The sequence below is a fragment of the Chlorocebus sabaeus genome, chromosome 13 (assembly GCF_047675955.1).
Source record: "Chlorocebus sabaeus isolate Y175 chromosome 13, mChlSab1.0.hap1, whole genome shotgun sequence".
Taxonomy (NCBI): domain Eukaryota; kingdom Metazoa; phylum Chordata; class Mammalia; order Primates; family Cercopithecidae; genus Chlorocebus; species Chlorocebus sabaeus.
In genome coordinates, this window is record NC_132916.1 from 9,631,240 (window position 1) to 9,655,421 (window position 24,182).

The following is a 24,182-nucleotide window of genomic DNA, read 5'->3' on the forward strand; positions in this document are numbered from 1 at the left end:
TTGTTCCAGAGCTGGTGATGCTGCTGGAGTGGTGGTCGGGCACGGAATGCACCATCTTCACGGACCCGCGCGCCTACCCCAAGTATGGGAAGGAAAATGCCATCGTGGTTCTCAACCACAAGTTTGAAATTGACTTTCTCTGTGGCTGGAGCCTGTCCGAACGCTTTGGGCTCTTAGGGGTAAGTTGGAAGTACATTCGTCCCTGCTTCACACATTTCTCTGGTTCAGCCCCACCACTTGTCCTTTTGCTCCTGGTGGTTCAGAACTTGCAGAAGAATCAACAGAGTTTCTACTTGATGGAATGGTCCTAATAAACTGCTTTTTATTCTGGCTTGGAGTCAGGCTTAACAGCTTCTTATGGGCAATCATAGGAGGTACTCGACAATTGCTACCTGCCAGCCATTTTACATGCGATTCATTTATTTAATCCTTACAGCAACATGATTAGATGATGTGCCACACTCCATTTTTTAAAAGCTAAGTCATATGGAGCTTAATATTCGGCCCAGAGCCACACAGCTGTAATTAGATTTGGATTTCACTCCCATCCATATTTCTTCATTCCACGCTCTGCTGCCTCCTTGGCTAATAGGCAGACATCACCTCTGCATTTTGATCCTTGAAGGCTTAAGAATTTTGAGTCCCTAAGTGAGAGTGAACTGCAAAATTCAGAATTATTCTGAAATTCTGTTTTTTTCCCCGACTAGTTTGACTTCTTGCACGTAGCTTGCATGCCTTTGGAACAGGGTCTCTTCAGTTGGCTTTTGTCATCTGTAACACACTGCAGCGTGTAACGGTTGAGCCTGTGTCACATAGCTGTATCAAAGCCATCTGTGGCACTCAGCTATTCCAGTAGGAATCACAGTGTCCATTGGTCCGGGGCCAGGAGAGGTCCTAAGAGTTTGATCCAGTACTTGGAGATGAGGTTTTGCACCCGGGAACAATGCCCTGTAGATAGATAAGGGGGCTGCTGAAATCACCTTGTTTTTTGGTATCCCCTGAAGACAAAATCGTGGTGTTTAGAATATAGAAGATTCGAGATAGGGGCCATGAGGCCATGGAGGACATAGGGGACTAGAAGCTTCAGTGGGTCTGGTTCCTGGAGGCAGGTGAAGAGAGCCTCCTGCCCACTGTTTCTCCTTTTGTTTTCCTATTTATTCTCCCAGGGCTAACTTGATATCTGCTTGTGTGTACACGTGTGTGTGTGTGTGTGTGTGTGTGCGCGCGTGCGTGCACGCGCGCATGCGCAAATATATTTCTAGGAACAAGAGCAAACATTCTAGTAACTACCATTCTCTGATGTGGAGAACTTGGGCAGAGATCTGAGTTACAGCTTTGTGGATTTATTCTCTCTGACGAGAGATCACCCCTTAGAATGTCATGGTCCTAACCCCGTCATGGATCCCAGGGGTGAATGGCAGGGTTCATCTCCTGCCCAGGAGGAAGGGTATGGGGTGCTGGTGTGTCTTGGCTGTCAGGTCCCTTGTCTTACCACCTTTACAGCTAGGCTTTCTGAGGTGCCAGCGTCTCCTGGAATTCAAACTGTAGTTTAGAGGCAGCTGGTGATTTTCCAGGCTTTGTAAGTACCTTCTGGTAGTGTTCATGCTTAGAATGGGGAAACATTCATAATTCGTGGACCAGGAGTCTCTGAGGTAGAACAGAAAGCCTGTTGAACTTGGGGGTGCCTTCCAATCCCTGCTTGCCCCTTGGTGGTGTTACGCCCACGAGCTCACTCCGTGTGCTGTTCACTTTATTTCTGTAATTTCTAATTCTTAGGATATTATTATCCACATTTTATAAATAAATCCCTAGAGCCTCAGTTTGGCTGAGTGATTTGCCCGAGGACAATAGCTCCTAAGTCTGCTTTCAAAGCTTCTGCTCTTTCCCCTGGAAGATGTTGGGGGCACAAAAGCAGGGGCCCTGGGGCCCAAGACCTGCTCCAGAAACAGGGCCCTGACCATCCTAAAACGACCGAGGCCAGCTGCAGTCAGGACCAGGTTTCTAACACCTTCCTGGCTTGTGATATGCGAAGGCCTCATTCTGAGAGGTGCGAGTCACCCGCACCTTCCTGGGGTTGGGGATGGCGTTGCAGGAGCTGGCAGAGCAGGGCCATGCACAGAGATGCTGGAGCAGCACCCAGATGCCCAGCACTAGCAGGCACAGGGACAGGCACAGACGAGGGAGAAGGTGAGCCCCGCAACACATGCAGGGAGGGACCCAGGCCCAGAGAGGGGACATAGCCCAGAGACAGGAGGAGACTTTCGTGGAGTGAGAATTTAATCTCAGCACCATTTAGGGTTTTACTCCCAAAGGCTTCTGAATCCGTGATCACTTTACAACTCGGAGCATAAGGGTGGGAGCGCTGATGCCGGAAAGCAAGTCAACAGCGCGCCCATCCCACCTGTGGCCCAGGGACCACACCTCTCCACCCTTGATTTCGTCAGTGATACTGTATTTATAGGACTTCACTCATTACTGTCAACACCCAAACAACAATGCTGTGTGTCAGGGGGTCTGCGCCCTGCCACTGATGGTGGAAACTATGCTTAGGATTAGAATCTTTGAGGGCTCCACTTACAGGTGAAATAGGCAGGTCTGGGAGCCTGGGGCTAGGGCAATGCCTCTTCTGTTCTCGCTGGAAGTTTGGGAGCCTTGCTCAGTGGGGGCCTTGGGGTTTCTGGATTCTTGCTAAAATGCTTCCTTAAGCCCTGAGTCCTCTCTTCTCCAAACACCACAGAAACAGCCAGTGCCATTGCTCTGCACATTCTCACAAAGCAAGGTGCTCCACAGAGCAGGCACCGGGAGAGGACAGAGTGGGGCAGGCACATGGCAGGCGCTGGCCAGGGCGGATGGGAGCTGCCAGCCCGTACCCTCCCAGGGAACGCCCTCCCCACATTATAGGGAACAGCTTTGCCAGCTACTGGAGAGCTGTGGCCCAGGTGGACACATAACGGTGGCTAAGATGGCTAGTTCTCATCTCTGCCACCCTGGAAGGGGTAAGGAACAGCATTGCCTTATATTCATTGTTCAGCAGCATCTTTTATCTTCAATGACCTTCAGAAAAAAAAAAAAAGAAAAACCTCATTCATCTTTCTGTTTTTTCTTAAATAACACATGATGTTGAGATCCTTCTGGAGTCTGTGGAATTTGCTTTTTAAAGAAGAAAGGAACAGAAGAAGGTTCCTGACCAGGCATATTTCATCCTCACCTATCACAGCCCAAGAGGAAATGAGTTTAAATTGAAGTCAATGAAATTTGCAGAAATTCGTGAAAGTGGCATTTTTAAATGTAAAATTGGTCTTTTGGGGGAAAGTAACGGAATTGTCTTTTTAACAAAGAGGCTTTCAACCTTTTAAATGTAGTCAAGATCCCATGTGGCCACTGCTCACTGCAGTGCCTGTCCCCAGAGGCTCTGGTTCTCCTGGGAGCTGGCGCTTCCTGGCGTGTGCCAGGGCTTCGAAGGCTTTGGTTGATCTTGGAGTCACACGCTGAACCTTTCCCCCCTGGAGGTGAGAGTGACACGCGGTCAGCTGGGGCACAGGTCACTAAGGTGCCCGACAAACCGTGGTGTGCAAGCACAGGTCAGGTTCCTGAGGCTTCACGTCCCCGTTTGCTTATTGTTTTCCCTTAGCAGGCCCCGACTGGTTACATAAGAGCATGATTGTTCAGTCTCCGGGCAGCACCAGGCCCTGGCAAGCACGCCATGAGCGGTAGCTATTATTATATTAGCAATATTTATCTGCCAGGCCAACTGGGATATTTGTCTTCAGATGCTTAAAGAAGCCATGTGGGTTAGTTATCCATGGCAGCGTGACGAGACCCAAAACATAGCGGCTTAAAACAACAAGCGTGTCGTAAAGATCCCCTGCCTGTGTGGTCGGGAATCCAGGTGCAGCTGAGCGGGGGACCTGGCAGCGCCTCTCAGGAGGGGCCTGTGTGTGATCTGCCTCCAAGCTTGCTCACGGGTTTGCCTGGCCTCCATCCCTCGCCACACAGGCTTGTTTTAAAACACAGGGCTTCCCGGAATATGGCAAGTGCACCCCTGAGGGTGAGCCATGCGAGAGAGAGTGAGTGGGCACCCGGGCAGGAGCCACGAAGCTTCTGTAACCGGGGCCCGGGAGAGACCTCCCATCCCTTCTATCCAGACTGTTTGTTGGAAGTGGATCAGTAAGCACAGCCCATGCCTCAGGGATGTGGGGTGGGGGGCAAGGGGCGTGGATGCCAGGAGGCCAGGATCACAGGGCCCCTCGGCGGCCGCCCACCCCACGGTGACATGACGTTTGGTCTGAGACCTTCCCTTGCCCTCTTAGTAAACATGTAATACAGCTGGGCCTGAACACAGATCGAAATGTTACATTTCTGGCCTGGCACAGTGGCCCACGCCTGTAATTCCAGTGGTTTGGAAGGCCAAGATGGGAGGATGGCTTGAAGCCAGAAGTTCGAGACCAGTCTGGGCAGCATAGTGAGATCCCCGTCTCTATAAACATAAGTCAATAAATAAAACAAATGAAAAATAGTAGGATTGCATTTCTTTGCACAGAGAAAGGTGAGAGGGGGAGAGTGGCATTATCCCTCCTAGGCAGAGGGCCTGCGTGTGAGGGTGCCCGGGAAGCCCTGTACTGCCTCTTTAAACAGAAGGATTTTTGATGATGACAACGATAGCAGTTGATATACCTTCAAAATCCGTGTCCAGCGAGTGTTGATTGTGTGTGGTTTCTCCAGGAGACCATGTTCATGCAGCACAGCATTGTTTCACCCGCCTTTACCCCAGCTTCTTCACACGTGCGCTTGTCAAGTGCCCTTTGGCTGAAGAGAAGTTAGAAGTTTCTACATAGGGAGGAGTATTTTCGGCAGATACGCCCACCGCCATGGTTTTGTCAGCTCTGTAGGGTGGTCTTCACCCTCCTCACCGCTGGCATCACCTAAGTGTATGGCAGATGCCCTCTGCTTCCCGCCATCATGCGAGTTCATCCTCAGCTGTGCAGGCAGCAGGAGTGGGCAGGGATGCCACCCTCTGCCTCTTACCATTCACTGGTTTGGCAGGTGTGCTGGGATCTGGAATCACGTGGGTGAGGAACCCGATAATGGTGATGACCGAGGTAGCCAGGTGAACCACCGGCCACGGCAAGTAGTGGGCAGCTCACGGGACTATGGCTGCACCGTGGGTTCATACCGACTACCATCCTGGAGGTGGTAGCACATGCTCGCCTGTAAAAGTCCAGTCCCACGATGGACACACCGGGGTCATCATCTTTGTTGACCAGGATCCTCTGGCAGTGTCTTTAACAAGCCAGAGTCTGATCCCACCAGTCATAAATCCAGGGTTGCTTAAAGCACGGGGCTTCTTCTGTGCGCAGCCTCAGTAAACGGTCGCAGCCTGTGATGTCTGCTGTATACCGACTCAGTATCATCCCATGAACCGCCCCCCTTTCTCACTCCCACCTGCTGTGCGCGTAGGGCCCTCTGATGCCCCATCCGCCTGTGCTTCCTGCAACTGTTCAGCAAGCACCTATTGGCTACAGAGTGCTGGGCAAGGCCAGTCGCTCCTATTACGTTCTGTCCTGGGGACATCCTGTTTTCCCACCTGCCCCTGTACTGCTTCTGCTCTGTCTTCCCATTGGCAGGGCTAACGCCATCCCACAAGGGCTGGGCTGCCCGTTCAGAAGAGAAACTGGGAAGGGGCCATGAGGACCTGTGTCCAGGCAGGGTGGACAAGGGTTTTGCAGGGAGTTCCTCTCCCATCTTTGTGTCCTGACAGCCATGACCATGGCCCCTCAAAGCAGAGCCAGGAGTGATCGGTATCCTGCTGGTTCAAGCCTCCGTGTTCGTCCTCCAAATGGTCCTCTTCTCTCTGCACATCTGCATGCCTGTCAAACCCAGAATAGTATGGGGCCTGGTAAATGGGGGCAGGTTGGCTGGAGGAGGCCAATCAGGAGTGCAAGAGCCCCACGTACTCTGCCCCACGTGGATAGAGGATAAGTCTCTAATTCCAGCCTGAGGTGAATTCTTAGAGAGTGCTTTCATTTCGTGTTTGCTGTATGCATTTCCCCTGCGGCTGTGACTAATTGTGGGACAGCGTTCATTTTGTTTTGAGACTCTCTTGAGAATTTTCTGGCAGTGTAAGGTCTACACCATTTTCCTCTCAGCATGAGAGAAGGCAGAAAGCAAGAGAAAGGAATGCAGTGTGAGCAAGGCCAGGCACACTTGTGCTACTGCAGTTGGCAAGAATGGAGTCTATAATCCCAGCACTTGGGGAGGCCAAGGTGGGTGGATCACCTGAGGTCAGGAGTTCGAGACCAGCCTGGCCAACATGATGAAACCTTGTCTCTACTAAAAATACAAAACAAACAAAAAAATTAGCTGGGTGTGGTGGCGGGCGCCTGTAATCCCAGCGACTCCAGAGGCTGAGGCAGGAGAATCGCTTGAACCCGGGAGGTGGAGGTTGCAGTGAGCTGAGATTGCACCACTGCACTCCAGCCTGGGTAACAGAGCAAGACTCCATATCAGAAAAAAAAAAAAAAAAAAAAAAAAAGGCTGGGTATGGTGGCTCACACCTGTAATCCCAGCACTTTGGGAGGCCGAGGTAGGTGGATCACCTGAAGGTCAGGAGTTCGAGGGCAGACTAGCCAACATGGTGAAACCCCGTGGCTCTACTAAAAACACAAAAAATTAACCAAGCCAGGCATGGTGGTGGCCGCCTATAATCCCAGCCACTTGGGAGGCTGAGGCAGGAGAATCGCTTGAGGGAGGCAGAGATTGTAGATTGTGAGATCTACAATCACGATCTAGGGAGCTGAGATCGTGCCATTGTACTCCAGCCTGGGCAACAAAAGTGAAACTTCGTCTCAAAAAAAAAAAAAAAAAAAAAAGGAATCTCTCACCTACATGCATGCGTGCACAGAAACTGGTTCATTATTTTGAGCTCCAGTCTTTTCTGCATTTTGCTATAACTTGGGACTTGGGGCAGGTTTCGGAGATTCCAGGCCCATACCATCCTCTCTTGCGCACACCTTTCTTGTCAGAAGGGGTCTGTACAACAACTTACTGGCAGAGTTTAGTGGCAGAAATGGAACACAGAAACTGAAAGCTTTCTGCTTCTCCCTTCCCTCTAGACTGTGGGCACCTCAAGGTCAAGGTAATCCTAACCAGCATTGTGTTCTCAGCACCTGCAGAGTGCCTGGCATAGGGAGCTTCTTAATACCTTTGCATAGACAGAGCAGCCTTGGGTTGAAAATTCCAATTCGATGAGCTTACGCACCATACATTAGAATGGAGGCTGTGCTATGTGGGACTCAGGAGGACTCTGGAGCGATAGGGCTGGATGGCTTGTCTGGGGCTCCAGGGAACTGAAACATTTGCTACAGTGTCTCCAGCTGGTAGTTAAGAAAACAAAGAACTCAAAGGCAGGCTGTTGAGCCTGCTTTATTGTTAAGGAACATCTCACCTGTTTTCGAAGTTCCACTTAAGAGACCTCAGTTTTTATATTTAGTGGAAATAAATGACCTTGGCTCATTTGACTAACTGGTAACCCTACTGGGAAACCTTTAGCAATGACGACATTTGCAAACAAAGCTGGCCACAGAGCCTCAGCCCCTGAGGGGTTCCTTGCTAGTGTTAGTGGGGGTGAAGGCCATGCAGGACCAGGACACCCTGCTGCTCCCAGCCATACTGCATGCAGCACTGGGGTTTGGAATCTTCATCTGAAGCCTTGGTGAATAGCCATTTTGGAGAAAACCCTAACTCGAATGGCCTCATTCCGATCCCTTTTCACCCCAGAGGCTGTGGAGCTTCTGAAAGTCAGGGTCGGAGTACCGGGTCTCAGGCCCTCTCTGCATCAGCTCTTCCCAATGCCCAGGGTCTCTGCAAGGGCTGGCCCACTTGCCAGAGTTGCAGACCAGGTCCTGGGGCTGGCTGTGTCCCCGAGCTGTGGGGGTCCTCAGGATGGGCCAAGTAGATTAGCCCCAAGCAGCTACCCTAAGACAACTCTCCCTTTCACTCTCCCTCTCCATAGTGGGTTACTCCATCTGAAAATTTTAGATTGTCCAAATAGGCTTGTATCTAGACAGGTCTGTTGATAAATCTAACTCATCAGTAAATCCTTTCAGGTGGGCCTCCGAAATAAATCCAGCATTGGTGAAATTGGTATATTTTCTTGTACACTCTGTCTGAAAGCTGTTGGCATCACACATGGAAGCTTCTGAGTGGCCTGGGAAAGCCATGACAGTTTTAGCCTATTGTACCTTTTGCCTGGGGAACTGTCTGTATGACTTAATAGTAGTTTCTAGTCTGTTTGTCATAAGTGAGTTAACTTGGGCAACTCTCTGTGCACGGGGACTCTTCAGTTGCGCTTAAATAAATGTAATCTATTGTTGTTACTGTGACGCTACAGCATGGCTTAGAAAATGGGTTGAATAAGGAGGTGTTCAGACACTGCTTGCTCTGTGATGAATATAATAGCTACGAGTTATTCAACGCCCATGTCAGAGTTCAGAGTCTGAACTCTGTGCTTTTGTAGATGTTTCCATACATCATTCAGTCTTTACAGGGACACCAGGGGATATGTGTTGTCTTCCTTGTCACACAGAGGGGAAACAGGAGCTCAGGAAGGCTGGGTGTCTTGAGCACAGTCACACAGCCGGGTCGTGGTAGAGCCTGGTCAGAAGCAGGACTGTCTCATTCTAGAGCTTTTCTTTCATGCAGCCCTGCCAGGGAAAGGGTATTGGGTGACATTTCTTCAGTTTGAAGAAGTAAAAGCTTCTACCTTAATATTTTAGCATGTTTCTTACCAAACATAATTAACATCAAAACTAGGCGTATTGATAACATCCAAAATTTTAAGGCTGAAAGACGGATTAAGTCAGTATAAAGAAAGTTATTTCTCTTCTGTTCCTTTTGATCATCAAAAACACCTGTAATCCCAGCACTTTAGGAGGCCGAGGCAGGCGGATCACCTGAGGTCAGGAGTTAGAGACTAGCCTGGCCAACATGGTAAAACCCCGTCTCTACAAAAAATACTAAAATTAGCCAGGTGTGGTGGCAGGCACCTGTAATACCAGCTACTCAGGAAGCTGAGACAGGAGAATCACTTGAACCCGGGAGGCTGAGGTTGCAGTGAGCCAAGATTGTACCACTGCACTCCAGCCTGGGTGACAAGAGCAAAACTCCGTCTAAAAAGAAAACAAACAAACAAACAAAAAAAACAACAAAAAAGCCAAAACTGTTTCTGACCCAGAGCCTCAGTTATGTTCCCAAAGCAGATGGTGAAAGCACGCTGATGTCAACCCCTTCTTAAAAATGACATTGTTACAGGAATACTGTGAAATACGTTTATAATAAAAAACTGGAAAATCTAACAAAATAAAAATCACTTATAAATGACTGTCCAGCAACAACTACTGTTATTTTTCTCTGCTTTACTTTTTTCATAAAGTTATAATCATGCTATAGACTCACCTTTGTTCCAGATCTTTTAAAAATTTAGTATTTTACCATAAACGATTGCCTAGCCATTACACACTCATAGAAAACAAGTTTTAGTGGCTCTAAATCAGGGGTTTGCCAATGTTATCTGGAATGGGCCAGAGAAGGAATAGTTTAGGCTTTGTGGATCATAGCGTGTCTGTCACAAAACACGCCTGTGTGTAGCATGAAGGCAGCTGCAGACAAGAGGCACATGAGCAAGAGGCTGTGTGGCCACAGGACGTCACTTACAGAAGCAGCAGAGGACCCAGCTTGTCCCAAGGGCAGCTGCTTGCTGACTCCTCTGTAGTGTTGTACAAGATATGGTACACACCATAACCCACGGGACGCGTCTACCGTGGGGCATCTAAACAGCTTTTGGTGATCTAACAGGGATGGAAATAGAGACTCCCGTCCCAGGTGACCATCTGTGGGTCTAGATACCCGCATCACTGTCAAAGTTATTGTTTCCATTTAGCAGCAGGTCATCAGAGGCCAGCCACTAGGACCCACTATAGCATTGTGGACAGGAAATACCCCTGAGAGTGCTTTTCCCCGGCAGAAGCCATGATTGGCTGCAAGGGACCACTCACCTTCCCAGGGCCAACAGCTGCTGCTTTAGTCTGCGGCCCCCTCCTGGCTGCAGAACCAGTCGTTGTTCACAGCTCCTTCAGATTGTCGCATGTTTGGAATGAGTTCAGGTAAATATAATTTGAAAAAATATCATGGGCACAGCACACAGCAAGCCCTCACACCCGCACTGGTGAGTTCAGCCACCCACCCACGGGGATGGTCCCGGAGTCCGATTTCATGGCTAAGTTCTCTTGGACAGAATCTGCATGTTGGACTTGTGTGAAAAACCAACTCCATCAGAAAATGGAGATGCTAAACTTGCAAGGTATCTGCCTTTTCTACTCCAAGCGAGGGAAGAAGTGTCTTGTGTTTTTAACGTAGGGAGCAGTTGGCTGTTTAGACCTTCTTCTGTTCTGCCAGTAGGTTGGGGGACACGGCTTACTGACCCCGTGCTGAGCCGGAGCTGTGGAGAGGCTTGGGTGTAATGGGGAGTAGAGGAGAGAGGGCTGTGTTGAAGCCGGGGCTCTCCACGCTGCGGGCATCCTAGGTTTAGAGCCGCTCCGACGGCTCACATCCCTGGCTCAGTCATCGACCCATTGATCAAGGAGCATCTTGGCCAGTTCCAAAATTAAGGTGAAAAGATAAACATCCATCAGATAAAAAGCAGTTTTTGTGTCTCCGCTGCCCCGTCCACCCCGATGAAGCCCTGGTCTTCCTCAGTGTAGGGGTCTGATGTAGTGGACGCCTGGCTGGGAGGGCCACACCAAGCCCTGGGGACCCAGGACTGCCCTGAGAATCCTCAGAGGGGACCTGTTGGGGCCTCGCTCACGCACCTGCGTCAGCCTCAAGAAGGTCTCTGGCAGGTGCTTCTGCCCCGTCTCAGCCTCAAGGACATGCTGGCAGCGGGTGTGGAGGGCACCGAGCACATCTCCTGGTCTGGGTTTTACTTCCAGCTCAGACCAGCTGTGCCCGGAGATCCCACTGGGCTCCGCAGCCTGCTCCATGAGCGGAGACTCCCGTTTGCCTCAACTGCAGAGCTCGGCAGAGTAGGTCGAGCTGTCTCGGAAAAATCGGATTCAAATGAATTTTTGGCCAACAACTGTTCAAGAAGGATGTTAACCTCACGCCCAGGAATGCTACATTTTCTAGCATTTGACATTTTTGGCGATCAAGAATTACTATATTTTGTAATATCACAAAACTCAATGAGATCTGTAGAAAAGAGGTACATAAATTAGTGTCACACAGCTGCACGGTAGGCTTAGCGAGTGTATGGTGGTGATCACCTAGAAACCCTCTGGATAGTGGTGGGAGCATTGTCAGGACCCTGAATATCCATGACTGCTTGCTGCTGCCTTCTTGACTTCTGCCGTCCGCGCTGAGAACCAGAGTCCCCTTGCCTCCTGCCCCCACACTGGCAGGGTGAGCACAACCTGGACCTCTAGCTGAAGGGTGGGGAGGGCATCAGGGTCCATGGCCTCGACAACATGTGTTCTGGGACTGGCCCGAGGCGTCTGGTGTGAATGTTCCCTCCTCTTTTTCTACTTCAGTCTCCAGCAGCCCCGGGAGGTGGCTGTGATGTCTCCTTCATGGGCACCTGGGCTCCTTCCTCTGTTTCAGGGCTCCAAGGTCCTGGCCAAGAAAGAGCTGGCCTACGTTCCAATTATTGGCTGGATGTGGTACTTCACCGAGATGGTCTTCTGTTCGCGCAAGTGGGAGCAGGATCGCAAGACGGTTGCCACCAGTTTGCAGCACCTCCGGGACTACCCTGAGAAATATTTTGTACGTAGGCACCAGAGCAGCTGTGTCCCGAGGGCTCCTGCAGGACGGTGACCGTGGGACCCCCGTGTGACTTCCACAGGACACGTGACTGTGGGGCTGTGTGTGCCCCCAGGGCTATATGTGACCATGGGGCCGTGTGTGACCACAGGGCCACATATATTTGACCCCAGGGCTGTGTGTGACTGTAGGGCTGTGTGTGACCCCAGGGCTATATGTGACCATGGGGCCACATATGACCTCAGGACTGTGTGTGACCATAGGGCTGTGTGTGACCGTAGGGCTGTGTGTGACCGTAGGGCTGTGTGTGACCCCAGGGCTGTGTGTGACCGTAGGGCTGTGTGTGACCCCAGGGCTGTGTGTGACCCCAGGGCTGTGTGTGACCGTAGGGTTGTGTGTGACCCCAGGGCCGTGTGTGACTGTAGGGTTGTGTGTGACCCCAGGGCTGTGTGTGACCGTAGGGCTGTGTGTGACCCCAGGGCTGTGTGTGACCTCAGGGCTGTATGTGACCCTGAGGCCGTGTGTGATTGTGTGGCTGTGTGTGACTGTGGGGCCGCATGTGAGCCTGGGGCTGTGTATGACCCCAGGACTGTGTGTGACCCCGGGGCCGTGTGTGACTGTGGGACTGTGTGTGACTACTGCCTCCTTCCTTCAGTTCCTGATCCACTGTGAGGGCACACGGTTCACGGAGAAGAAGCATGAGATCAGCATGCAGGTGGCCCGGGCCAAGGGGCTGCCTCGCCTCAAGCACCACCTGTTGCCGCGAACCAAGGGCTTCGCCATCACCGTGAGGAGCTTGAGAAATGTAGGTAAGGAAGAGTGTGTGGCCCTGGGCCTCCCCGCGGCAGCGAGGAAGACAAGCGCCAGCTCCAGATGGGCAGAGCTTGCTTCCTGCCAGCACTTCCCGGCTGATGCTAGGAGCTCAGAGTGACTGCTCAAGTCTGGTCTCTGGGACTGGGAACCAAGGACAAATGGCCCCTGCACCCCTGGCTGGCACCTGGGGTGGGCCTGTGCCTGCCTTTCCTGGGGTGCCCGGGCCAGCACTGCCCTCTGCTGTGCAAATGTGCTGGGTGCCTGGATGGTCCATGGGGTAACCTGGGTCCAGGCCTGCACGCCTAAGATAGCACAGTTGGGTTTAGGGTCATTGCTTGCCCACCCATTGGCATCAGCTGAACTCTGACCTTGTGGTCTGTCGCAGCTGACCTCGGAGTCTGGAACCCTAAATGGCCATTGATAAGAAGGAAATAGCAACAACTTGCCTCTGGCCTCTTGTCATGCTTTCGTCTTCTTTTTGACCCTTCTGTCTCCAGTTAGAAACACCCTCTGTCGCCTTCTGCACAGCCAGCCTCCCCACACCCCCGCAGTCCCTTGGCCCTTTCCCCGGGCTGCGGGCCCGGGGGCAGCTTCCTGTGCTCCTTCCCAGGCAAAGCACTCAGGTGAATCTGGCTGCTTCCTGGAGGGAGCTAGAGCCCAGCTGAATACGGCTCCTGGCCCCACGCTGCTGCCTTCCTCCGCCTTATCCTCTTGTCTCCTCTCCTTCTTCTGAGGCAAACGGTGGGGGGCCCCGAATTCCTCCCCGGGCCTGCATCAGGGGCCCCTTGGTTTCTCCAGCCCTGACCAACCCCCTATCAGGACCTCTGGAGCAACAGGGTTGGTGAATCGGTACCTCTAAAAGTCCCCAGGTGACCCAGTGGCTGAAGCGGTGGTTTAAGGCCCCGGGCAGCACTCCCTGCTGGCGTCTGCTGCCTGTTTAACATCCCCCCGCGTACCCAGGCCAGCGCCAGCCCCGCTTCCTTCTGGGGCTGCAGGAACCCAGGCCAGGCGGGCTGTGCCCCGGCCCCCTCTCCCCTCTGTGTGCCTGCCCTGCCCTTAGCCCTGTTAACCAGTTTCTTCTGCCCCACATTCTTCCCTTGCTTCCTCATCCCCCCTTCTCCTGGTCGCCAGCATTCCTTGATGACCTCTATTGGCACAATGCCGGGCACGCCACACACAGTGTCACCTTCAATCCCCACAACATCCTGGCAGCAGCTCTTACTCCCAGAGAGAAGAGAGAAAAGCAGGCTCTGGAGTCGCGGCAGCAAACTCAGGCCTGCAGAACTGAGGGCCCACCAGGCCAGCCGCCTCCGAGCTCCTTCCCCTCTGCCCAGCCTCTTAGAAGGTCGGTGGCACAGAGGGGCACCAGCTGCCTACATGTGTCTTTTGCTCTGGGCTCAGCCCAAGGGTCAGAATTAGCCTGCCCCCTGCAGTCCCTGCCTCTACACCAACCCTGGGCCCCAGGGCCAAGGATGCTCCCATTGCTCGACCCCTGCTCCACCTCCCAGGCTGCTGCACTCTGCACTGTCCAGCAGCGTCAAGACCCTGGGGGCTCCCTGATCAGGAGGCCTCACTGAATCCTGTTTCCTCTGCTGACCAGCTGTGTGACTCTGGGCAAGTGACCTTACCTCTCTGGTCCTAAGTCTGCTCTGAGTTCTGTAAAATCTGTTAGGGTTGCAAGGAGGATTAAATGAGAAAAGCTGGATAAAGAGCTCAGCATCCCACCTGGCACATGATAAACATTTGATCAAAGGCTGCTGTTGTTCGGGGCCTTCTGCCTCCCACTGCACGTCTCACCTTCTGCCCCTGGTGGGGTTGCCCAGCTTGCAGGGCTACGTGTCCCCATCTTGATCCGTCCCCTCTGGGTTGGACCAGCGCTGCTCCCTGACTGAGCTTTGCCTCAGTTTTGCCTCGCAAGGCCGTCCAGCTCTATACTGTTCATCACGGAGTTAACAAGGCCCTCTCCAATAATAGCCACCACCAGTCTCGGGTGCGTCGGACATGCCAGGCCCGGTACGCACTGTACATGTAGGATGTCCTCACGGGACTCAGGAAGGTAGATTCCTTTTTCTTTTTGCTTTCAGTTCACAGATAAGGACACTGGGGCTCAGAGAAGTTAAGGAGCAGGTGCAGTGTGACTTAGCCAGTACCTGGTGAGCTGGGATTTGCTCCTGGCTGGTGGGGGCCGGCAGTCGCTGCTGTCACTCCTTCCGATGTGCCTTGCAGTTAGAATCAGGCTGGCTCTCCTTTCAAGATGCTTTTTTTGAGGTTTTCCTCTGGAAAATGAGACAGTTGTACAAGTCACTGATTTTTAGGCAGCTCTTTGGGGAACCCGTGGGTTCTCCCCTCCTTTGCTTAACCAGAGTCAGCCTCTTCTGTTGTCTTCATGGGCCTCTGTGTGAACGGGTCGGAGGAAAGGAGGTATTGAAACCACTGAACTATGTGAGCTCTGTGGCCCCTTCTTACTGGGAAGCCCTAGGACACTACAGTCATGGTCCACACAGCCTGAACGGCTGTTCCTGTAGATACCCGTTTATGCTTTAAAATGCCTGAGAAATGTGATAAGCATCCAGGTTCTCTCCCAGCAGCCCTGACCAGGCAGCTGCTCCTCGGGAGGGCTCAGGAGAACAGTCTCGCCTTCAGCCCTAAGGCGGGGGCGAGTGGTCTCGGGCACTCCGGGCCCTGTTCCCAGGCTCTCCTGCAGGCCATCAGGAGGACCCCTGCCCGCTGGCACAGACAGTGGACCTGCAGACCCCGCACGGTGGTCAGGCAGCAGGTAGAAGAAAACAGATGGTGACTGATTGCTTTTGAATCTTGGTTCCGCATGTTCCCAATCAGACCAAGTGCCTTTCCTCCTTCCTGCCATTCTCCCACTCCTGTTATTAATGCACGTATGTAAAGCTCCCAGTGAAGTATCTGGCTCATCATTTATTGAACACAAACCGTGTGCTGGGCCCTGCAGTAAGTGCCTGGCCTCTGTCATCTCAGCAGCTGTGTGACAGAGGCTCCCTTCTCCAGGACAAGACCTAGCCCCAGCTGCCCTAGAGAAGATCCCACCGGTGGGAAAAGGTGACAGCCGCTGGGGTTCCCACCTGTTGCTCCTACCGTCTGGTGCTCTTACACTTCAGCAAGTGGCCAGTTTCCACTGTGCATTTATCTCCTCTGTTCCCTCACTCGTTCCTTCCTATATTCTTTCATCCCTTGATCCAAGAAGCTTCAACTGAGTACGATCCAATTCCTTAAGGAGTTTCTCATCAGTATCCTAGGATAATTTGTAGCTGTCTTATTTTTCTGGGGGAAAATAATGCTCACAGAACGGTTATGCTGCTGTAACTGAGACACTTCCTTAGTTTCCTTTGGAATAATTTTTCTTATCATCCACACTTGTTTAAATTTCGGTGTTTCTTGACGGAAATGATAGGCTGGGCACGTTAGAAAGTTACAAGTCATCGTTGTGGCACCTCTAGACCTGACTTTGCAGTACTGCTTTAAAAGTGATCTGGGCCAGGCACAGTGGCTCACTGTGATCCCAGCATTTTGGGAGGCTGAGGCGGGTGGATCACTTGAGGTCAAGAGTTCAAGACCAGTCTGACCAACATGGTGAAACCCCGTCTCTACTAAAAATACAAAAATTAGCTGAGCATAGTAGTGGTGCCTGTAACCCCAGCTACTTGGGAGGCTGAGGCAGGAGAATTGTTTGAACCCAGGAGGCAGAGGTTATAGTGAGCTGAGATTGCACCACTGCATTCCAGCCTGGGTGACAGAGTGAGACTCCATCTCCCAAAAAAATAAATAAAATAAATAGAAAACGTGATCTGGCTTCAGCAATGACCCTGTTTTCTATTACTGAGTTCTAGTGGGATTTTATGATTACAAAAGATAATACACATTCAGTGTAGAACACGTGGACCATATAGAAAAAAAAAAAGAAATCCGACCACACCATTTCTAGATAAGCAGTTAGCCATTTGATTAATGTCTTCCAATGTGTGTATCTACAGAACAAAATTGGGTTCACACGCTATATACTGCTTTGTATTTGTTTTATTTTTTATAGTTTCAGCTGTATATGACTGTACACTCAATTTCAGAAATAATGAAAATCCAACACTGCTGGGAGTCCTAAACGGAAAGAAATACCATGCAGATTTGTATGTTAGGTAAGTCGAACGGTTTCCTTTCCAGAAAAGACAGTGCCCGTTTCAAAGTAAACACATCACAAATGACCTAGAGACTTTCTTCCAGGGATCCCTGGGTCACACTGACTTCTTTGCAGTCTGTTTTGCGTTGAACTTGACACGTCCTACTATTGTGAATGATCTGCTGAAGTCTCCTTCCATCCCAGCTCCTTCTGGATCCTCTGTAATCAACTCTTCCATTTCAAAGAGCTCAGGTTGAACAAATGGAAGGCCATATTTTATAATTATTTTGGTGTTGGTGTGACGAGAATATGTTGACACTTTTCTTGAGTGGTGGGTCTGCTATATGGAATACACACAAGACGTGTATTTATATAAGGCGGTCTAGACACAAATGCAAAAGTCTTTTGCAGTGTCTTACTTATGTGTTATGTTCCAGGCTATTAGTGATTTTATTGAAGACACTTCTAGAACATATTAGTCAAACTGGTTCTCCTTCCCTGCTTATAGAATGGGCCGAACACCTCTGTTTCGGTGGGAAACAGAATTGGAAGGTGCAGCAGATAGTAAACACAATGGCAATTCACGCATTAAAACTCAGAGTGACAGGGGTCAGGGACCGGACTGGTTCGTTGTGCTGTGGGTCACCTTCTCTGAATGCTAATCAAGAGAATCTGAAATGCCCACTAATGGAGAACTAATCCAGGGGCGTATAACCTTCTGATTCAAGACCTTACAGAAGCCGTATTACAAACAGCCCCATGAAAATCCAGGGGCCCTACCTTCCCACCAGGCCACACTAAATGTCCCAGCTTTCCTGGGAGATGTTTTGGTGGACTGGCGGCCAAAGTTAAGTAGCTTCTGATCTAAAAATGACTCTGGCTTTCCCATCAAAATAGGACAGCATTGACATCATCACTGACTTCTTGTCTGATGGTGCAGGCGAGAGTCTGCCCTGTGACTCAGTTCTGTGGCATGTGAAGGCAGGAGAATCACCCACCTGCCTGAAGGAGACCTTTAGACCTTCTAGGAGTAAAGTGAGGTTTTATTCCCCATGTTCGCTGACGGCTGGCAGGAGCTCCACTCAGTGACCAGCTGGGCTCAGTTATTTGGGAAAATCCCAAGACATGTAGAAGATTATTTCACCTCTCAGGTAGCTGCAACTCTCCAAAGCACGTGTGAGAATCAGCTCCAAAATGATACTGGCGTGTTCACTCACTGAAGCCAGATGACACACTTGACCCCAGAGGAAGGTTAGCATTGATGCTGTTCAACACACATCTTTTTGTCGTCGCTGCCCATTAAAAATGATGGAGGCATTTTTCTGAACATACGTCAGTACAAAGCACTGAAACATCAAGGGCGATAATGTCAAGTTGCTGAAAAGGGCAAAACTCACTACATTCCCACTATCCAAATAAAGAAATATTATGCAGACTTGAGAAATCTCATTTCCAAAGCAGAAGATCAAAGAGCAAAGAATTAGAGGATTCACAAAAGTACAGTGTGCGTAGGAACAGGAAAGGTGAAAGGATATTTCCGGAGGAGCTTATGGGGTAAGTTCTAATTATGTGAAAAACTTACCTCTGTACAATACTGCCTTGAAAAGGAAGTCACTCACTATAATCTGTTATAAGATGGAATCCCATCGTTTATTCTCTTAACAGACTCTAGTGTGATAGATAAGACTCTAGTGTGATAGATAAGCTCTAAAATCTTCTTACTAAGATATTCTTAGGCCATAGAAGGGAAATCAAGCCAGATGCAGACTTCGACATGGACAAAATTGAATATAAAGGAACATCCCTTGAAATCACAAGACCCAACAACCTGAGAACAAGTAGGAATGGCAAAGGTGGCAGAGTGACTCTTCCCCATGTTCAGTATGGGCCCTTTGTAGATGATCGAGTAGCAAGCCCTTGCCAGCCACCAGTCCCCACAGCCACCCAAGTCTCCAAGCTATCGCTGGTGTACAGTGACTCTGGACCCCTGTCTGAGCCATGGAGCCTGGGGAAGATGCCCTGGCTACTTGCATCTGGGAGAACTTTAATTCCCCACCATCCACATCACTGACTTGTCAAAACCTTTGCAGAAAAAGTCTGCCTCAAGGCTAACCAAGAGGCCACAAGAATCATTTGATGGGAGATAATCTGCCATTACCAGTAAGTCGGTTACTTGACTAAGAAGAAATTACTAGGATCTTGTCTCCGATGCATCAATTCTGTGTATATTGGATTGTCTCTGTGGAAACTGAGGCAGTGTTGTCCTCTTTGGAAGAGGCAAATATCAGGTTTTGGGGGCCTTTTTGTGAGTTGGGAGGGAAGATGGAATGAGGCAAGTGTCCCCTCTTCTGACAGCATCTGTCTATGCCATTGAATTGGACCCTGGGTTGTTCCTTCATGGGTCATAATTGCATTGTGGATGTGGAACGCCCCTTCTTTCTATCACTTGCATTACTCTCTCCACTTCCACATTATTTAGGCTACCTAGATAAAAACAAAACATGGCAGCACCGTTACTGGAAAGTGTATGGTGCGGGGTGGGCATCACCTCCTCCCTGCTAGCTGCTCTCTGCCTTTGCAGGAGAATCCCACTGGAAGACATCCCTGAAGACGATGACAGGTGCTCGGCCTGGCTGCACAAGCTCTACCAGGAGAAGGTCAGTGCACTGGGTGCTGGGGGTCTGTTCATGTTGCAGCTGTGGGTGCGCCGTGCGGCTGTGTGGCAGCAGGCCTTTCTCCGGCAGGCGAGACCTCACAGAGCCGGTTATTAATGAGTCCGGAGCTGACCCTCTCTTGGAAATAAAGAACATAGCCAAATTTTTTTTTTTTTTTTGAGACAGAGTCTCGCTCTGTCACCCAGGCTGGAGTACAGTGGCGCAATCTCGGCTCACTGAAAGCTCCACCTCCCGGGTTCACGCCATTCTCCTGCCTCAGCCTCCTGAGTAGCTGGGACTACAGGCGCCCGCCACCACGCCCGGCTGATTTTTTGTATTTTTAGTAGAGACAGGGTTTCACCATGTTAGCCAGGATGGTCTTGATCTCCTGACCTTGTAATCCACCTGCCTCAGCCTCCCAAAGTGCTGGGATTACAGGCGTGAGCCACCATGCCCAGCGCCAAATATTTTTTAAGGAGGGTTCACACACACACACGGAAGCTATTCCACAGGTGTAGTGGACCAAGAAAGAAGTAATGGCCCCAGTAGCCCCTGCTCGTATTTTTCTGCCACTGGTCCTAATGCAGAACCTGCTTGTGGGTTGGATATTCTCCGTAGCAATGGACATGGGCTTGATTGCTTCCGGATCAACAATTTGGTTGTTAGTCTGATCTCAAAACATCTCCAGAATAAGCAGGAGAAAGCCCTACACGGGTCCACCTTGGTCTTGGCTGGGTTTGAACCTGCTATGGTGCCCCCTGTCCTGTTCCTGTCTGCGTTCCAGTTCCCCAGGGGCCCCCTACTTATTCTGTCGTTTCTCTGAGCAAGGCCTTTGCTTTCACTGGTGTCTCTCCTCCAAAAGCATATGCAAGCAGGGGAGTCTCGTAACTACCGGATCTTACGAAGGAGCGAAGCTTAGCTTCCACTGGGTGAGAAGAGCATTTTTATGGCCAGGTCTCATTAACCAGTAAAAAATTATTTCTGATTCACCACGTTTTAAACCCAAACAAGTCATTCCCTAGAATCATATATATTCTCTAGGATTCTGATGACCTTTTCCCCTAGTTCCATGCATGCAGGCTGGCTGACATGGGTTCTGTTTTTCTCTGTTCCTCAAAGGAGAGAATTACCCAGAACTTTGCAGGATGTCCTCTGCAGCTGAGTAAGAACTTTAACCCTACCTACTCTTGAGGATGTGTTAGGATTTTAGTCCACAAGACTCTTAACAGACTCTAGTGTGATGGATAAGCTAAATTTGCCTCCTTTAGGCAAATCGTAGTCCAAAAGACTTGCCATCACATTTGGTAGAGAAGCTCTTATAAGTTTGCTCAGTTTTCGGAATCAAGATCTTGACACCTTTTTTCCCTGATGATGCCTTTATACCATCACTGCACAGAGCTGGCCACGTGGGCCTCTTTCCTATGTGGGTTATGGGCATAGCTCTCTGGTCTCCCCTTACAAATACACAAATTACAAATTCTGTGTAGGAACTCGTTTACCTTGTCTCTAGAGCATGAGTTGTGCAGATTCCTGGGCCCGAACCCCATTGATTCTGTCTCTGCAGGTTAGAGGTGGAACCTAGAAATGTGTACTTCTAGCAAACTGCTTCTGATGCAGATGGCTTTGATGGAGGTGGTCTGGGGCCTGAAGCTTTTTAACAACAGTATTCTAAGTTATCGAGGTCTGCGCTGATGCATATGTGTGCCCTGACAGAGAAGCACAAAACAGTATGAATTCCCCCCTTCTGTTTTCATGCATGAGGCAGTATTTTTCTTGCTCTGTTTTCTGGTCTAATCATTGAGGTAGCATATAAAATGTTACTTCTTTTTTTGGAGACGGAGTCTCGCTCTGTTGTCCAGGCTGGAGTGCAGTGACGCGATCTTGGCTCACTGCAAGCTCCGCCTCCCAGGTTCACGCCATTCTCCTGCCTCCTGAGTAGCTGGGACTACAGGTGCCCGCCACCACGCCTGGCTAATTTTTTGTATTTTTAGTAGAGACGGGGTTTCACTGTGTTAGCCAGGATGGTCTTGATCTCCTGACCTCGTGATCTGCCCACCTTGGCCTCCCAAAGTGCTGGGATTACAGGTGTGAGCCACCGCACCTGGCCTAAAATGTTACTTTTAGCAGAAAGAAGAGTATGCTAAGAAAAGGTTTAGAAAATGAGCCTCTTTTGTAAAGAGCCACACAAATAAATATACAATAAATGTGGGCCCTTAAATCCATCAAGGCAAAGGAGATTTTTCTCAATGGGCCCTTCCTCTCCTGTATTCAGGCAGAACTGTGGTCATCATGTAAACCAAGAGTCACATCTCCTTCTTGTTAAAGTCTCTTAGGGTGTTTTCCTCTAAACTATGTTTACATTTAAATGATAGTGTTCAACTTGAAAGGGTTCTCAAAATGATCATCTACTCCAAAGCTCTTACACTGCTGATGAGGAAGTTAAGGTCCACAGGATGAAGTGATTTACCCAGTTTTCCAGCTCACCAATCAAAGCCAGGTGCTGAAGCCCAGGCCCTTTCTCTGTCCGTGCAGGGCTGGGACGACACCGAGTTATCTAAGCAGTATGTGTCTGTGAGCGGACCTGGGAGGCTGGCCTTTTCCCTTCCAAGAAGATTGCTGAGCAGTAAGCGGAAATGGTGCATGGTTCCTCCAAGCAGAGTGGTGAATAGATGTCAAGGGACGATTCCTTTCTCTATCAGCCTATTTTGCTAGGAGCCTAGATCTAAAGCTTTCCTTGCCCCAAATCTGGGTGCCCCACCAAGCTTGTCAAACTAGAATTTCATTTTAATGATCACCCTTTCAGTCAGAAGTGTGGTGTATGTCAAAAGACAATTCTGTTGATTTTGACCTTGGGATTTTAGGGCAGTAGTTCTCTGACGTTTCAATTTCATGGGCAGGTAAAGTTTCTGCAAAATGGGAGGGGATGGCAGGCAGCCAATAGAGGTGTGCCAACATTCTGGTCTTTCTAAGCATAAGAGAAACTCGCCACCTACCAGTGACACAATTATACTCTTTAATATGGGAAAGGCATCACCTGTGAAAACAGGGCCATCCTTTGAGTTGACCTGATTTAGCTTTATGAAAAATGCACAATATTTCTTGCTTGTCAGCATTTGGGACTCCTATTGTTTGAAGGCTTTGAGAAACCATTCATGACCTTGTGTGATCTTCTGTGGAAAAAGCAGTCCCCAAATGAACTTGCTCTCAGGCTGAATCTACAACCTCAGAACCCCTTTTTTCCAGGGAGGTCACAATAGCCATCATGGTTTCTTAATTGTATGGGGTGAACAGATTCCAACTTTTCATTTCTAACAGAAAGTCCTTCTTCAGGTTGTAATTTGGCATTTGCAGAAGGGACTACAAATTGGCCATTAATGGTGCACCTTAAGAAATAGGTGAGGCTGGGCACAGTGGCTCATGCCAGTAATCCCTTTGGGAGTAAGCACTTTGGGAGGCTGAGGCTGGAGGATCACTTGTGGCCAGAGGTTGCCCAGGTTTGTGACCCGTCTGGGCAACGTAATGAGAATCCCTGTCTACAAAAAAGTTTACACGTTAGCTGCGCCTAGTGGTCCGCACCTGTAGTTCCAGCTACTGGGGAAGCTGAAGTGGGAGGATCACTTGAGCCTAGAAGTTCAAGGTTACTGTGAGCTATGATTGCCCCACTGCACTCCAGCCTGGGCAACAGAGTAAGAGCCTGTCTCTAGAGAGAAATAAATGAAAAAAAAAAAGCTACATTCAGAGCCGTCTTGTGGAGGCCAAGGTCGGAAGCAGCTCTGGGTGGGTACAGAGCTCGGGGTGCAGGCATGGTGGCCCGTGGGAAACACTGTGTAGTCCTGCTCCTCACCTTCAAGGCCAAGAACCATTTTTGGGACTGGCAATTGTTTTTTCATCTAAACCGTGAAGGGTACTGCTCCTTAGAAGGGCAGCAGGGAGCCTCAAGGCTTGGCCCCCATGGTAAGTCCTTTGCAAGTCCTGGCCGTGCACTCGGGTGATGTCTGTGCGCTGAGGCCGAGGTTTGCGAGCGCTCCTCACAGAGCCTCTCTCTGCCAGACTTGCTGACTAAGAGGAGCCACTTCTTCCTTTCTGTTCCCCAACTTTCTCTTCTCTTCTTTGTTCTTTCCTGTTCTTGCTCCTGTCCTTTTCTCCCTCCTTCCTTCTCCTTAATTCTGCCCTAAGACACAATTTCTTCGCTGAGCTGAGTGCCTGGGAAAGCTGAGTGGGTGTGCTGTGTGGACGTCTCCTCCGCACACCTCCTCCCAAGTGCCTTTGTCGCGGGCTGCAGGGGGTGTTTGTTCGGGGATCCACCCGCCGCCTCTCAGTAGGATCTCGTCCTCTTCAGCTTGTGGGTTGATGCTTCTTTCTGGAAACAAACCAACTCTCCTTCGTTCAGTGACTACATTTCCCAGTTCCAACTTTATACTATGCCACACAGTAACACACAGAAACAAAAACATGAGTCCTTTCCCTGTGGGGCAAATTTTATTACAAAATGGGTCCATGACCAAGATCGGCCATGGACATTCTACTGCCAGAGCCTGGAGTCTGGCTGGAGCTGGCCGTGCTGTTCTCTCCGCGACAGTCGATGGGAGGTCCTGCGGCAATGTCAGGGGCCATAAGTGAGGGGAGGGGGTAAGAGTTAGTGTTTTAAACCGCACACAAAACTTTAAAGTGAATCGGGCTGGGCACGGTGGCTCACACCTATAATCCCAACATTTCAGGAGGCTGAGGTGGGAGGATCACCTGAGGTCAGGAGTTCAAGACCA

General features: G+C 50.2%; 1 protein-coding gene and 1 pseudogene across 1 annotated transcript in view; both read left to right on the top strand.

The window, feature by feature from the left end:
• AGPAT4 (1-acylglycerol-3-phosphate O-acyltransferase 4) overlaps positions 1-24,182 on the top strand; it is a 146,110-nt gene that overhangs the window by 109,794 nt on the left and 12,134 nt on the right. Inside the window, exons 3-7 of the mRNA XM_008007752.3 lie at positions 10-179; positions 11,653-11,814; positions 12,467-12,620; positions 16,682-16,784; positions 19,347-19,422. Coding sequence (XP_008005943.1) covers positions 10-179; positions 11,653-11,814; positions 12,467-12,620; positions 16,682-16,784; positions 19,347-19,422 — 665 coding nt within the window. The remainder of the gene's footprint in view (positions 1-9; positions 180-11,652; positions 11,815-12,466; positions 12,621-16,681; positions 16,785-19,346; positions 19,423-24,182) is intronic.
• LOC140713138 (putative uncharacterized protein encoded by AGPAT4-IT1) lies at positions 3,419-6,344 on the top strand (annotated as a pseudogene).